Here is a 14050-nt window from a genome sequence, read left to right as displayed (position 1 = left end):
TGTAGTGGGATTAATTCAAATATATGGGCCCTGGAGCCAAGTTATCACTTAATGCCAGATGAGCTATTACCCTGTAGGACCCCGCTTGAAGGCACTGGCCATTTGTGCAACAGTGTCTGATCTAACATGGAGCTATTTTATTTTGTTCTTGCGTTGGATTGTGGTAGGAAGCTGAGTTGTCTCTTCACATTATAAATAGTAGTTAATACTCATTAGAAGTTTTGAACTGTGACATGAAATTTTATTTGTTCTTCACACAAATAAGAAAGTAGTGTTTGTTACGTAAAATTGAAGAAAGCTTGTTTAGGAAGCTGCAATTTTAGGTTGAGTAGATTGTTATTTACATTTTTACATTTCTCTTTTTCCTTTTCCCCACAAAAACTGAATGATATAAAAGCACATGAAATAAATTCCTATGGATTTTTGTCTAAAGATACTGAATGTTGTACCTAACTTATTCTGCTGAAATAACCAGTGTTGAAAATTCATGAACCAATTAATATAACTCTGGGAACTATAATAATTGTGAAAATGTGAATTGTAAAACTGTGTGACATTTTAGACTGTGAGTTTGTGCGTTTTATTTAAAGATGGATACTAAATAATAACTACATTGGATTTTAACTCCAGCTCAGTCTCTTCCCTGTACACTAGATCCACATTTCCAACTATATTCCTGCAAAGAAAACCAATGCCTGCCTTGCCACTGAACCCCTAAATGCAAGGAAGGTACCTACAAAAATATCTGTTTACCTAGAAGAGTGTGATTGATGCACTTGGTTTCTAAGTGAACACGTAGTTGTCTGGTTAAGCTCATTGGTAATTGACAGGAACTGGTGTCACCCTGGAAAACGTGGACCTTTTAGGTTGAACTATGAAATTCCCATTTTTATAGTAAAAAATTATCAACCGTATATATCCATTTAAGGATATGAAGTTCAACAGCATTGGAGTGAAAACATCCTGGAGGTGGAAAATAACTTAAAGATCAGTTATTCAGCTTCTTACTGGATGCTGGAATTGTCTTGAATGCATCCCTGACAAATGGCTATTTGGCCTCTTGGAAGCATTTTAGGTGATAGTGTAATCCTTGCTTCATTCAGTTATTTAGTTCCTGATAAACTCTTATACAATTCCTGAACCTTAAAATTTTACTTAGAAATAAAAATCACCATTTGGGGGGCATCCTCCTGTCCTTATCACCCTCTTCTGGAAATAATCCAGATTAAGTGTCCCTTTAAAAATATTATGCCTATGAATATAATGTTCCAGTTATGGTCTGAACTAATCTACAGGAAGTATTATTTCCATAAACTCAGTGCTTTTTAAAATGAAACCTAAGAATATGTTTGCTTCTTTCGCAGCTGTGTCACATACACTATTACCTCGTTTTGGTTTTTGTTGTTGTTGTTTTTTTTTTTTTCACATGAACAATTGTCAAACCCTTTTAAACAAACTCGGAATGGAGATGCCTACTGCCTTGAGTCTTGGACTGGTAGTTAGGTGGGACCTAGTTTCTAGGCTTTGACTGATGTGTGACTTGTGTGATCCTGGAAAACTCTTGCAGCCCATGATATTCATACAGAGGCACTGGAAGTCACATGAAGTGACACAGAAAAAGCTCCGTACCATTGAATGAAAAGCCAGGAATAACGGATTTGACTCAGAGCTTTCTAAGTATGAGAAGATGTGCAAATGCAGGTCAATAAGACTTGGAACCCATTTTCAGCGTACATTATAATTTAAGTGACTATAGAAATGTATTAACATTACGGAGCCCCCAAAGACTCATCTTTAGACTTCTTCCTTCCTCTGTTTCCACTCTCTCCCCAGGTAAACTCCTTCAGTCTCATGGTTTTAAATACAGTGTATTAACATTTGATTCTCAGATTGTGTCTCCAGCTCAAATCTCTCCCCTACACACTAAATCTGTATATTCAACTGCTTGCTCAGTCCTTTCACTTGGATGTTTTATAGGCATCTCCAACCTGCCATGTCCTAAAAACTGAGCTCCTGAGTCATGTCTATTTACAACACTATAGCAAGATTCATTCTTTTAAAATAAGTCAGGTCCTATCACTTCTCAGCTCAAAACCCTCCCCTGGCTTCCCAGGCTCCCTCTGAGTAAAGGCTGAAGTTCTGACAGTGGTCTACATCTATACCATCTAGCCTCCCATTACATTTCTAATCGCATCTCTACTTCCCCAAACCTCCGGCCTGCCCCAGTTGTTCATTTCACCCCAGTGATTCCTAACAGCATGCCAGCACACTCTGACTAGCCTCCTTACTGTTACTCTGTTATTTTGAAACATGCCAGGCACTCTCCTGCTTTAAGATGTTTGCACTTCCTATCCCCTCTGCCTGGAATGCCTTAAGATACCCTAGCTGGGTCTCTTACCTCCAGTTCTTAACCAAAGATCACCTTCTCATTGAGGCCTGTCCTGGCTCCTCTTTTAAAATGGTACAAACACGTCACCCAACACTCCCTATCAAGTTTTCCTCCTTTTTCTCCACAGCACTTAGTATCATATAGCACCTATTACTAATTTATTGTCTTTTCTCCACTTACTTGAACATGAGATCCATGAGAGCAGAGATTTCTGTCTGTTTTGTATTGCTCTATTCCCAGCACTTATAATTGTGTTTGACACATAAGAGGTGCTCAATAAATAAATATTGGTGAAAGGTATCCAGAGACGTTCTTATATTTTACACCCTTGTTGAGATCTCTGATATACTCTGTGTATGTAAACAGATCACAGAAGGTTTATGATATTCCAGAAAAAGATCTCTTCCTGTCCAAAGTACCTGTTTTGTGAAGATACTTAGAGGCTTGCTTAGGCTGTGGCCTCCCTTCCCTTCCTAAGGATCCTAGCACTAAGTTTTGCCATGCTTTCATTTAGGAACTTCTACCAGCCTTTCTCAACCGGAGTTCTGCATCTGAATCACAGAACACAGAAAAGGATTTGAGGGTCTGTCTCAGTTCTTCAAAGGATGGGTCATAGCTAGTCCCCTTCTCGATGCGTAAGAGAGAAGTTAATTCATATATTCAATGGATGCTTCCAGGCTATGGGGCTTCATTCTGGTGAAACCCAGGCTGAAAACGGCATTAATCCCTAAAATGATTTTCCGAAAACCAAACTTCTAAAAACTCTTTCCCTGAGCACAAACCCTCATAAAAACAAATAAACAGTAGACTTTTCTCCGAAGTCAGATCATTCTCAGTGATACATTTCTGGAAAAATTGTCTTCGCAATGAGTTAATTGGTTAAGGATAAGGAAGAAGTCCTTTAGTTCATAATTGTTTGACGTATTTTCAGATTTCTTCAAATAACAAAGTTTCATTTATTTGTATTTTGGTTGCTAACATAGCTTTTCACATATTTCTAGAGTGTTATTCATCAATGAAATCTGCTGCACATTGACACACAGGGCCCTACTTTTATTTCTATTACCAAATGAATCGTTGGGTCCAAGAAGCATTTTCTGACTTAAAATAGTCTAATAGGACTAATTGACCCAGGAGTCTGACTGTGGCTTCTCCTAGCAATGCCCATAGTAGCACAGTCTCACAGCTGCTAGGAGGTAAGGCTTCATCAGGCTTGAGCCATAGAACCTCTGTAGCATGTTCTCTGTGATAGATTGGGGCTTGGTGGTGCATCAAGTTATGTTTTGATTCTGGGATATCATGAAAACAAAGAATATCTCATGGTAACATTATATTGTACTTTATGTGACTTTTCTGCCTAGAAGTTGAACCCTTTTGTGGTATTATCTCATTTATCCCTATGATTTTTCTGGTGTTAGTTAGAGAAAAAGAAGAGCATGGGAGAGAGTCTCTGTTATGCTCCTTATTTTACAGTCGGATAAATTGAAAATGGCTCACTTCATCAAGTAGAGGTGAAGCTAGAGCTAAGGTCTCGGGCCTGTACTTATAGTAGGTTATTGCCTTGGTTACCGATTGTTCATTTTTACTTAACTTACGACTCTGGGCTTCAGAGTGTGCTGGCAAGAACTAACACTTGTTAGAAACTATTCAAGCGTGTATACATATACATGTGTTGGGTTTCTCTACATTTTTCTAGGAAAAAATTTATTTAATGTTATCTAAACTCTTTTCATGAATGTGCTACTTTAAATATAGTGGCAGAAATAAGTATGGATGCAAAAAATAAATATCATGCTAATTCAGGAATAATCTTTTCACTGTTTTTGCAGAAATAACACTCTTGATCTGGGTCTGTCAGCCATTTTACATTACATATTAGTACAATCTAGACACTGATATTTTTGGTTCTCACCTATAACAGGTCTATATAAAGAGCTCTTTGAAAACAAATTCATTTTGGCTCAAAGAAAAACATTGGTTGACCTAACCAGTTGACTACTGTTAAGAAAATAAAATACTATTTTTTTCATTTTAGAATAGGAAGCGGTATAAATAATTTTTTTCTTTGACTTAGAAGAAAACAACTCAAGCCTAAAATCAGGTTGCTTCTCTAAGGGGAAATTTTTGGAGTTTTGTTTTGTTCTTTGTTTGTTTCCCTGACTCTTCATTAGAAGCTGAAAGAGGAATAGGAGAGGAGAGCTATTCTGGGTAGAGTTAGGACTCCAACCTTTTTAATCACTGCCAGCCAACCACCTGCTGCATGGGTACATTAGTAAATGACGGAGGTCGCAAAAAAAAGAAAGTGCTAAATAATATTGTGTGTATGTCATTTCCTTTCCCATTCAAAACCCTTAAAGATGTTATGTCTGGTATTGAATTAAAAAATATGTGCAAAAGCCGATAATAATATCCGGTATTATTTATTGAGTGCTTTGCACCAAGCATTGCACTGAGCATTTTACTTACATTATCTTACTTAATATTCTCGACAACTTGACTTTGACAAGTCATGTTGGCCCATTATACAGTCTACTTCATAGTACATATTACAATCATAAGGAAAGAAAAACTCTAAATAATTAGTTTTGTAATTTATTGTTTCATGACTGACTCACCTACTAAATTGAAAACTCCATGAAGGTAAAGACAACCTGTATCTGTCCTTATATCTCCAGCACTTAGGCTGTGCCTGGTACGTAGCAGATGCACACAATAAAAATTTGTTGAATTTTTGTGTGAATTTGAATGTGTGAATGACTGAATACGTGAATGAATTGCCAACCCTGTTAAACAGGTTTTGGTATCACTGCTACTTTATATACCCAGAACAGTAACTGAGATTTCAACCACAGTCTGTCTAACTCCAGAATGCATAACGATTATATTTAAATGGCCATTGGGGAACATAAAAATCATATGGCTCTGGAAAAGGATTTGAAATTTCAGGGTGTTTTAAATATAACCACTGTCTTCATAAGTCATTACCCTATAAATTTGGATCAGGATTATGGATGGCTGTTCTTATTCTTCTCTCAGCTGGTAGAAGCATTGGTTTCCCCTCAGCCTCCAACTCATAAGCTATTTCTGAGTATTGACTAGTGAGACAGATGACTGCCCAGGAAGCTGTTTCTGGGCTCTGTTGACAAAGGTACTTTGAGCTCTTGCTCACCCTAGGAGGGAGAACCACAAACTTTTTGTACAGATTAGCTCATTTGAAGAACAAAAGTCCCTTTGGGGATTTATGAATTCCCTCACCTCCCCGGGTGACCCAAGTTCATTCTTGTTGCCTCGTGTTAGGACTTTGCTCTGGGGCAGTTTTCCAGCTCAGAGCAAGATGGTCAGGCCCCTGCTGCCCAAACATCTCGTAGTGCCATGCCTGATTAACTGGGCAAGGTCAGACTTGCCTTTCACAGCCCTCCCAGAGATAGACCCTCTGCTAAGAAATCTCAGAAATGCCTTAATTCTCTGGATATAAGTAGATCAGAGCACTGTAGATCCTAGGAGCTCTGAGCTTTTGCAGCTTTCTCCCCTTAAAAGTGATGAAACTACTTCTTATCACCCTGGGAGATACATAATGCTTTGTAGACAGTGCTTTATGTTCCCCAACCTTCCTTCCCAAAAAGCCGTAAGGACTACTTAGAAAGAAGCTATCCACAGAAACTTAAACATAAATCCAGGAAGGAAATTGATTCAAATCATCCAGCAAACAATTAGCAACTACAGAATTATATGAAGACTAAAAAGACCTCAGCTAAACATGGGAAGAGCAGCAACTGCTGCAGCCTGTTAGCAAAAGTCATACCTTGCACCCTGTAGTGAATATTGCTAAATGGATTAGTCATCAGAGCATTTTATTATACCGCAAGAGGATTTATCCTCTTCTTTGGGAATCTCAAATGCCTAATGCAGGGCCCACTGAGACCAGCAAGAAGGGAGAGCACACAGACTACTTCATTGTCAGTGTCTAATTGGGTCTGCAGGCACGGTTCAGCCTCATCAGAGCCAGTCTTAAAAAAGAAAGCTCTGTTATGTCAGACAAACACTTTTTGTGTGGTTCTGAATTACTTTCCCATGGGTTCCTTGTTTTCTAGGTCTTATCTATTTAGTTATTGTACTAAAACACAAATTACATCAGGCATTTCAGCAGCACACAGAGAAGGGTAGCTAGGATCCCATAAACCCATAGGTCAATGACGGTGATCTTGCATTAAGAACTTAACCTATTGGGGGCATCCCAGTTTGTGGTACCCCCTCTTGTAAGAGAGCTGTACTTTTCCTTTAATAAAATCTTCGCTCCTCTAAAAAAGAAAAGAACTTTAACCTGTTGCTACCATGGTGTAACTTCTTTCCTTTTGCATATTCAAGGACCTCTGCATGTTCTGAAGATAAAGTTAGCCCTAGATTTCAAGTTCATGCTCGCAGGGGGGATATCTTTGGCAACCTCTCTCAGCTTGCTCTTTGTGACCTCTGGGTAGTACCTTCCACAGGAGATGATTCAGACAGCTCCACGAGGCCATTTAGGTGCTTACCAGATGTGTACATTGTATGGTGCTGGATGACCAGAGAAGTTCATTCCATGGTTTGGAGTTTTAGAGGAAGCCATTTTTTCCCCCTGAGAGTGTTTTATTCTGTCATTTCAGCGGCTTCATATACAGATAGCTCTGATGATGAGACATCTCCCAGGGACAAGCAGCAAAAGAACTCTAAGGGAAACAGTGATTTCTGTGTCAAGAACATCAAACAGGCAGAGTTTGGACGAAGAGAAATTGAAATTGCGGAACAAGGTAAAGAAAGCACGCACCTTTTCCTCACAAGCTGCCTCTGTCTTTTTGTCCATGTGAATTGCTTTTTACGTCGGGAGTCCTCATAGCTTGTGAAATTTCAGTGTGAGTTTGAAGAATACCTATAACAACAGCAACAACAAATCTGAGCTCAAGAAACACTGTGGGGAGGGCGTGAACTCTGGCGGGCCTATAGGAACCCCTACACAAGGAAAAGGGAAAGAACCTAGATAAAGGGGGACTGGGATACAGCGAATCAGAACACTGGAGCATTTGCCTCTGAAAGCTCCTTATAAAAGACAAGTCAGGTTTAATATCTTGATCCCTTGAGAAACCTAATCTACCAGGGAACCTGATCAGGAGGGGATCTTGCCTTAAGAGAACACGTTTTTCTGTTTATTCTTTGTCTCTCATTCCCTCCTCTCTAATATTGCTGTGTATGTATTGGGCCTTTTCAGAAATGCCGGCACTGATGGCTTTGAGGAAGAGGGCGCAAGGAGAAAAACCTTTGGCTGGAGCCAAAATTGTGGGCTGCACACACATCACCGCTCAGACTGCTGTGAGTTTTTCCTGCCTCCATATAAAAACAGTTAATAATAGCGACTCGCTATTAAATGCTTGCAACATGCCAAGCACTAGCTTAAGAGCTTAGCAAGTATTCATTCAGTAATCCTCATTGTGGCCATGTAAAGCAGGTATTCCTGTTGCCAATTTCTAAACGAGGAAGTTGGGGCTCAGAGAGTTTAAGTAACGTGTCCAAGGTGATATAGCTAGGAAATCACAGCATCAAGATTTGAACGTCAACATAGCTGACTCCGAAGCTGATGCTTTCTCCACTATGCTACGCTGCTTCCCTCTGTCTTCCATCTCAGTGTTCTTTCTCCAAGGCAACTCTGTTAGGCTGCTTTCAGCTGCAAATAAGAGAAAACCTGATTCCACCTGGCTTATCCATAAAGGAATTTATTACACTACAAAACTAGAAGTCCAGAGGTCAGGTGCACTGCAGATGCAAGCTCTGAGGGCTCCAGTGTCATCTGCCTGTGACGGTCTTGGAGCTGCCTCCTCTGTGCTTACTTCATCCTCAGGCTGATCGCAAGATGGTTACAGCTCTTGCAGCCATCACTAACTGACATGAAGAGGGAGAAACATCATTTCTTCCTCTTTCCCAAGAGCAAGGAAACCTTTCTCAGAAGTCCTCCAGGACACTGCATCCTGTGTCATTGAGCAGAACTGGGTCACATGCCCAGTCCTGGCAAAGGGACTGGGATTACCGTGATGGGTTTAAACTAGTGATTCTCACCCCGATCAGATTCAATGTCCTCTTTTTATAAAGAAGTATTTTGCAAGGCCCCTGTATTATCTTGAAATGAAATTCAGATATAACATCTAGGTACATACAAGTTTTAAAAAATCAACATAAAATTTTACCTGAAATATGAAGGAAGAATGAAAGGAAAATAATTGATAATAAAATAATGTGTATTTCAATATGGAAGTGCTTGGGTGCGGGTATCGTAGAAGAGTCAGGTATTTGTACTTACTCATAGCACTATTTGAATGAACGTGCTACAAATGTAGATTCATAGAAATGTGTCACTGGTTCAGAGCAGCATTGCCAAATTGTTTGATTTTTCTAAAATTATAAACAACTTTTTGTAAGTTTCTGAATAACAACAACAAAAAGTATTGAGTTTTCTCTTGATTTACGCAGTTTCCATTCTTGGAAAAACTATTATTATTTTGTATTAAAACTACACAAACACTTTTTTATTAATATGTAGGGTGGAATAAGGTTCTAAACTCAGATAATTATAAATAGGTTTCTCACTCACGTGAACTTTTTGTTGGAACTTTTGAAAATTGTACCAGATTTGGCACAGTTTCTTGTTATAAGACTGTCCCGCACTTTCAAAATGTCAAGATCTCTGGTCCAGCCCACTAAATGCCAGTAGCACTCTCTTTCCCTCCCCCCACCACACACAATTATTGTGACAACCAAAAATGCCCCACAGTTTTCCAGATTTCTTCTGTTGAGAACAACTGACTTAGAGTTGTCGTCAAACATGTAATAGATATTGAGTTGCCAACTATAATGAAACCACTACAGGAAATTGGTGTATTGGGAAAACAGTCTGGAATCCTCTATAGGATTTATAAGATCCAGGTCATTTTTATGACTAGATCAAGTTCCAAAAGACCGTCTCCTGAAGCACAACACTTATATGGCCACATTCCTTATTAAGAACAGCAGAGATTCCTCAAGACACAGACAGCTGCCGCTAGCATCTTCACTACAAGACTTTTCGGGGGTACACGTTCTCTAAGGAAAAACGTACTTTGGCAGCCCAAAATTAATATTAATTGAAAAGCTATCTCTTTTTGGAGCTACAGACTAATGAATTGAGGCAGAAACCCTCTTGGAAACTTTTTCGGGCTTCCCAAGTTGGGGACATGAGAGAGTGCAATGTGGTGGCTTAAAATAGTAAGTGCTTCTGTACTGTTGCATGTTGCTAAATTATATCTAGGTTCTTTTTTATCCCTTGGCTCACTGAACATTACCACCCTTCAAGGTTCCTTTCTATCTTTTTCTGGAGTAATCAAAATCGGAGTAATCAAAATTAGTTTGCCAATTTTAATATTATTTTAATGTTCCCTTCCTTTTTTTTTACTTTTTCCTTTAAAAAAGTAATTACAAAGGAATTTTGCTTTGTTTTGTTTTTAATCTCTATTTTAGTTTTTTGATTACAAAAGTAGTTTAATTTTCATTTTACAATATTCAAACATTACCACAATCTATAATGTAGAAAGATAAATTCTCCTATAATCTGATGCTGCAGAAATAACTATCATAGTTGATAGTTTCCTGTCCATGTTTCTAATAGACTTGGATCAAATTATAGTTTTAAGGTGTGTTTCCATAGTTCCTTTTAACCAGATTGCCTAGCTACTCCTTCTAAATGGTAATGATTTAAAGTCAGGTTCTAAGCTCTGTCCACCCACTCCTATCTGGGTTCACTCCTGCTTGCCCTCATTGGCAGCAGTCTTGATTCTACAGTTCTTTGAACAGTTTTTATATTCTTGGTGCCAATCACTCTTCTAGTTAATTTATATTGCTTTGTGGGTCTCAGTATCATTTTTTTGTTTGACAAATTCAGGAATCCTAGTTATAGGAATTCAGGAATTCTTTAAGGTGAAAAAATAAAACAAGAAAAAACAATGGGATCAGACATTGAAAGGTAGCAGAGACCAGAAATTAAGAGATATAAGTAGTTCTGGCTGTTAACTTACTATGTGGCCTTGGACATATTACATGAGGGCCTAGCTTATGTTATCGGAGTTCTTTGCAAATTAAAAAAAAAATTAAAGCATATTTTTAATTAGAATTTTTATTTAGTATAGAAATATTAGCAAATGTAATTTTTTAAAAATGAAAATTACCAGTACCCAGAGTTAACCACTGTCAGAAAATTTTAAAACAAGCTTTTTAACCAAAACTTTATCCTTGTTAAAATAGCTATTCAAGCAGTAGGATGGTACACTACCTTCTTAAGAAAGAATCCTGTCTCCACCTTATATATTGAAATAAAAGTAAGTCAGGGTCAAATCAGTGGATTACATTTTTTAAAATAATTTTTTAAAATTTTGGAAATAAACACAAATTTATTAAAAAGTTTCAAGTATAGTATCGACAACTTTTTTTCTGAACCATTTGAGAATAAGTTGCCAACCTCATGCTCCTTCACCCACACATACTTCGTGTTTTCTACAAACATTACAGCTATTCAAAATTAGGAAATTAACATTGATCCATTATTACCACCTAATCCTCAGACCCCATTTGAGTTTCACTAGTCCCAATAAAATTTTTAATAACAAAAGGATCCAGTCCATAGTTTTGTATCTCTTTCAATTGTCTTCTGTCTTTAGTATCCTTTAGTGCAGAATCATCAGTCTTTGACTTTCATGACCTTAACACTTTTGAAGACAATAGGCAAATTATTGTGTAGAATGTCCTCAATTCGGAATTTGCTGATGCTTACTCATTATTAGATTCAGGCTATGCATCTTTGGTAGGAAGCGATGCTGCATTTTTTAAAATTTAATCTTACCAGGTGACACATGATTTTGATTTGTCCAATAACTGATATCATTTTGATCCTTTGATTGAGGTGGTGTCTGGAAGACTTTTCCATTTAAACATTATTTTTCCCCATTGTGATTATAAGTATTTTGTGAGGTAGAAATATGAAATTGTGTAAATATTCCCATTCTCCATCAAACTTTCAATCTATTCACTCATTTGTTTATTTGGGTGGAATCATTGTTTCCTATTTTATTTAATGGGTTATAATCCATTATTATCATTATTTATTGTGATGCTCAAATTGTTCCAATTTTGGCCAGCGGGGAACCCCTTCAGTCTGGCTTCGATAGCTTGTCTGTTGACATATCCCTTTCATTCTTTGAGCACTTCTTGCTTCTAGTATAAGATGATCTAAGCTCAGCTTGTACATTCCCTGTCCTAGCCCTGGAATCAGCCATTTCTCCGAGGAGCTCCGGTTTCTTTCAGTGGGTCATACTCTAGTGTGCTCTTTGCTACTGGAATGTCATTGTTCCTGGATCCTCCTTCATTAATCTTGGGTACAATTGCTCATTAACGCTTCATATATTTCTTTTGGCTTGTTCTCCCCTTTCCTTTCAGGGCTCCAGTTACGTGTGTGTTCGACCATTTGATAATATCCCATAGATCTGGATGCTATCTTCTGGTTTTTCTCCCCACTCTTTTTTCTTTCTGTATTTCAGTTTGGTAATTTCTATTGACTTACCTTTAAGTTCACTGACTCTGTCCTCAGATAATGCCCAGTCTGATGGTAAGTCTGATGAAAGAATTCTTCATCTCTCATATTTTAAAAAAACATTTTTTTCTGACACTTCTATTTGACTTGTTTTTATCATTTCCATCGCTCTGTTGAAATTCCCTATCTGTTCGTGGATATTGTTCATCTTTCTCAGTAGACCCCTTAACATAATCATAGTAAATTTAAAGTTCTTGTCTGATCAAACATCTAGCTCACCACAGATTTGGGTTTTCTTGAAGAATATTTCTTGACAATTGGTTGTGGTTTTTTCCCCACTTTTTTCTATATAAAAATATTATATTGAACAGTAGTGTATTAGTTTCCATTATTGTCATGAATTGGGCTAGATTTCGATTCTGTTGATGTGCGTTATAGGCTTCAAATTCCTCTCAGTGTTTTGGCTTCACCTTCAGCCTTCAGCTGCTTCTGCACGCGCTCACCACAGGGGGGCTCTCTCTTCAAGGGCTTGCACCACCGACCTGCCCCACTAGACTGCGGCTGCTGGTTTCCTGGAGCGTGGCTTACGGTGAGGGCAACTGGGGTCCATGGAGCTTCTGGTCCAGCCTCAGTCTAGGCAGGGAAGGGCTTGTTTAGTGTTCTCACACCTGGAGCAGCCAAATTTTGCTCTGTGTCTGTGCTAGGTCTTGAGCAGGAGATCTTTTCCTGTCCCTCCTGGAGAGGTAACTGACCTTTACTTTGTATCAATGCAGCGTCCTAGGCCCAAGAGGGTTTCCTGCTACTCCCCCAGGAGCAGAATTTTTGCTTCTGCCCTCCCCCCAAAGCAGTGGATCTTTGCCTGCTCCTCTATCTACAGCTTAGGCTTTTGCTTTCTATGAGAGAAGATTGTGGGGCCGTGCCAGGTTTCATGCTTGTCTTGGAGACAGCCAGTCAGCTCCCTGCCCCCAGTTTTCCTTATGAGTACCTGGTGGAACCCCCAGGAAAAGAGCTTGTTATGTGAGTGCCAAGTCTCTTTGTGCCTGGGGCTACTAGAAATTCCAAACTGACATGCTTTTCCACACTCAGCCTCTACTACAGTCATTACAATTGTAGCTAATTTTTTCTTACCCTCCTGTATGGCAGCCATGTCTTCCCGTGCTCTGCCAACAGTGAAAGAAACCATGTCTTCTCTTCTCTTTAAAGGGATTTGTCACTCTTTGGAATTCAGATCGCTTGCTTGCTCTATGATCTCAGCTCTTCGATGGGCTCAAGAAAAGTTATGGTTTTGTAGCTCATCTGGCTTTTTCTTGTTGTTAGGGTAGGAGCTCTCTTACAGCTTTCTATATCCGAAGACGAAGAAGAACTATATAAATTGGTGGTTTTAAACAAAATGTTTTGGCTCTGACATCCTTGGTTTAATTCTTATAAGGAAGCTCAATATGTTACATAGGTAAAAGTGTAAAGCTCCGCTGGAGCCTTCTCTTCGTGCCTGCCTCCAACCCATGCTCTCTTATCAAAATACGGAAGAGTTTCTAGAGAGCACAGTGTAAAAATCATTGGCCTCAGTTATTCTTAATGTACTTTCTCACTGTCAAATGTATAAACTTAATCTCCTTGACCAAGTGTTTGGCCCAGACTTGCTCATCTCCTGCTTTTTCTCTAATCTAGGTGCTTATGGAAACTCTGGGTGCTCTGGGGGCACAGTGCCGATGGGCTGCCTGCAACATCTATTCCACTCTCAATGAAGTGGCTGCTGCTCTAGCAGAAAACGGTAATATCTTTGCTTGTTCTCTGCGTCTTTGGCTAAAGTAAGTCTCCAACAGGTTCCATGGTTTCAATATAAATCTTTAAGGAAGGTTGACATTAAAGGAGTTGTCTTGGAAGAAATGGATCCCTCTCTTGATGAGTTTGCTCTCTTTCTGGACTTCTCCTATTAAATATGATCTAAGTAACTGTTGTTTTACAGTAATAATTACCTTCTTACATCTAATATTCCATTATTAGTTAATTATTTTCCTTGACTTGTAAATATTAGAGCACCCGTGGACACCACCCTAAGGTAACATGGATTGAAAAGAAAATGC

At 38.7% G+C, this 14050-nt stretch overlaps 1 protein-coding gene across 10 annotated transcripts in view; it reads left to right on the top strand.

Annotated features, from left to right (window-relative positions):
• The window catches only part of AHCYL2 (adenosylhomocysteinase like 2), a 137745-nt gene that overhangs the window by 94873 nt on the left and 28822 nt on the right, over positions 1–14050 (top strand). For all 10 annotated transcript variants that reach the window (XM_033098745.1, XM_033098743.1, XM_033098747.1 and 7 more), the window contains 3 exons: positions 7030–7173; positions 7629–7729; positions 13635–13737. In XM_033098745.1, coding sequence (XP_032954636.1) covers positions 7030–7173; positions 7629–7729; positions 13635–13737 — 348 coding nt within the window. The remainder of the gene's footprint in view (positions 1–7029; positions 7174–7628; positions 7730–13634; positions 13738–14050) is intronic.

This window comes from Rhinolophus ferrumequinum, chromosome 26 (genome assembly GCF_004115265.2).
Source record: "Rhinolophus ferrumequinum isolate MPI-CBG mRhiFer1 chromosome 26, mRhiFer1_v1.p, whole genome shotgun sequence".
NCBI lineage: Eukaryota > Metazoa > Chordata > Mammalia > Chiroptera > Rhinolophidae > Rhinolophus > Rhinolophus ferrumequinum.
The sequence above is the reverse complement of the archived record's forward strand: the minus strand, read 5'-3'. Positions and strand labels throughout refer to the sequence as shown.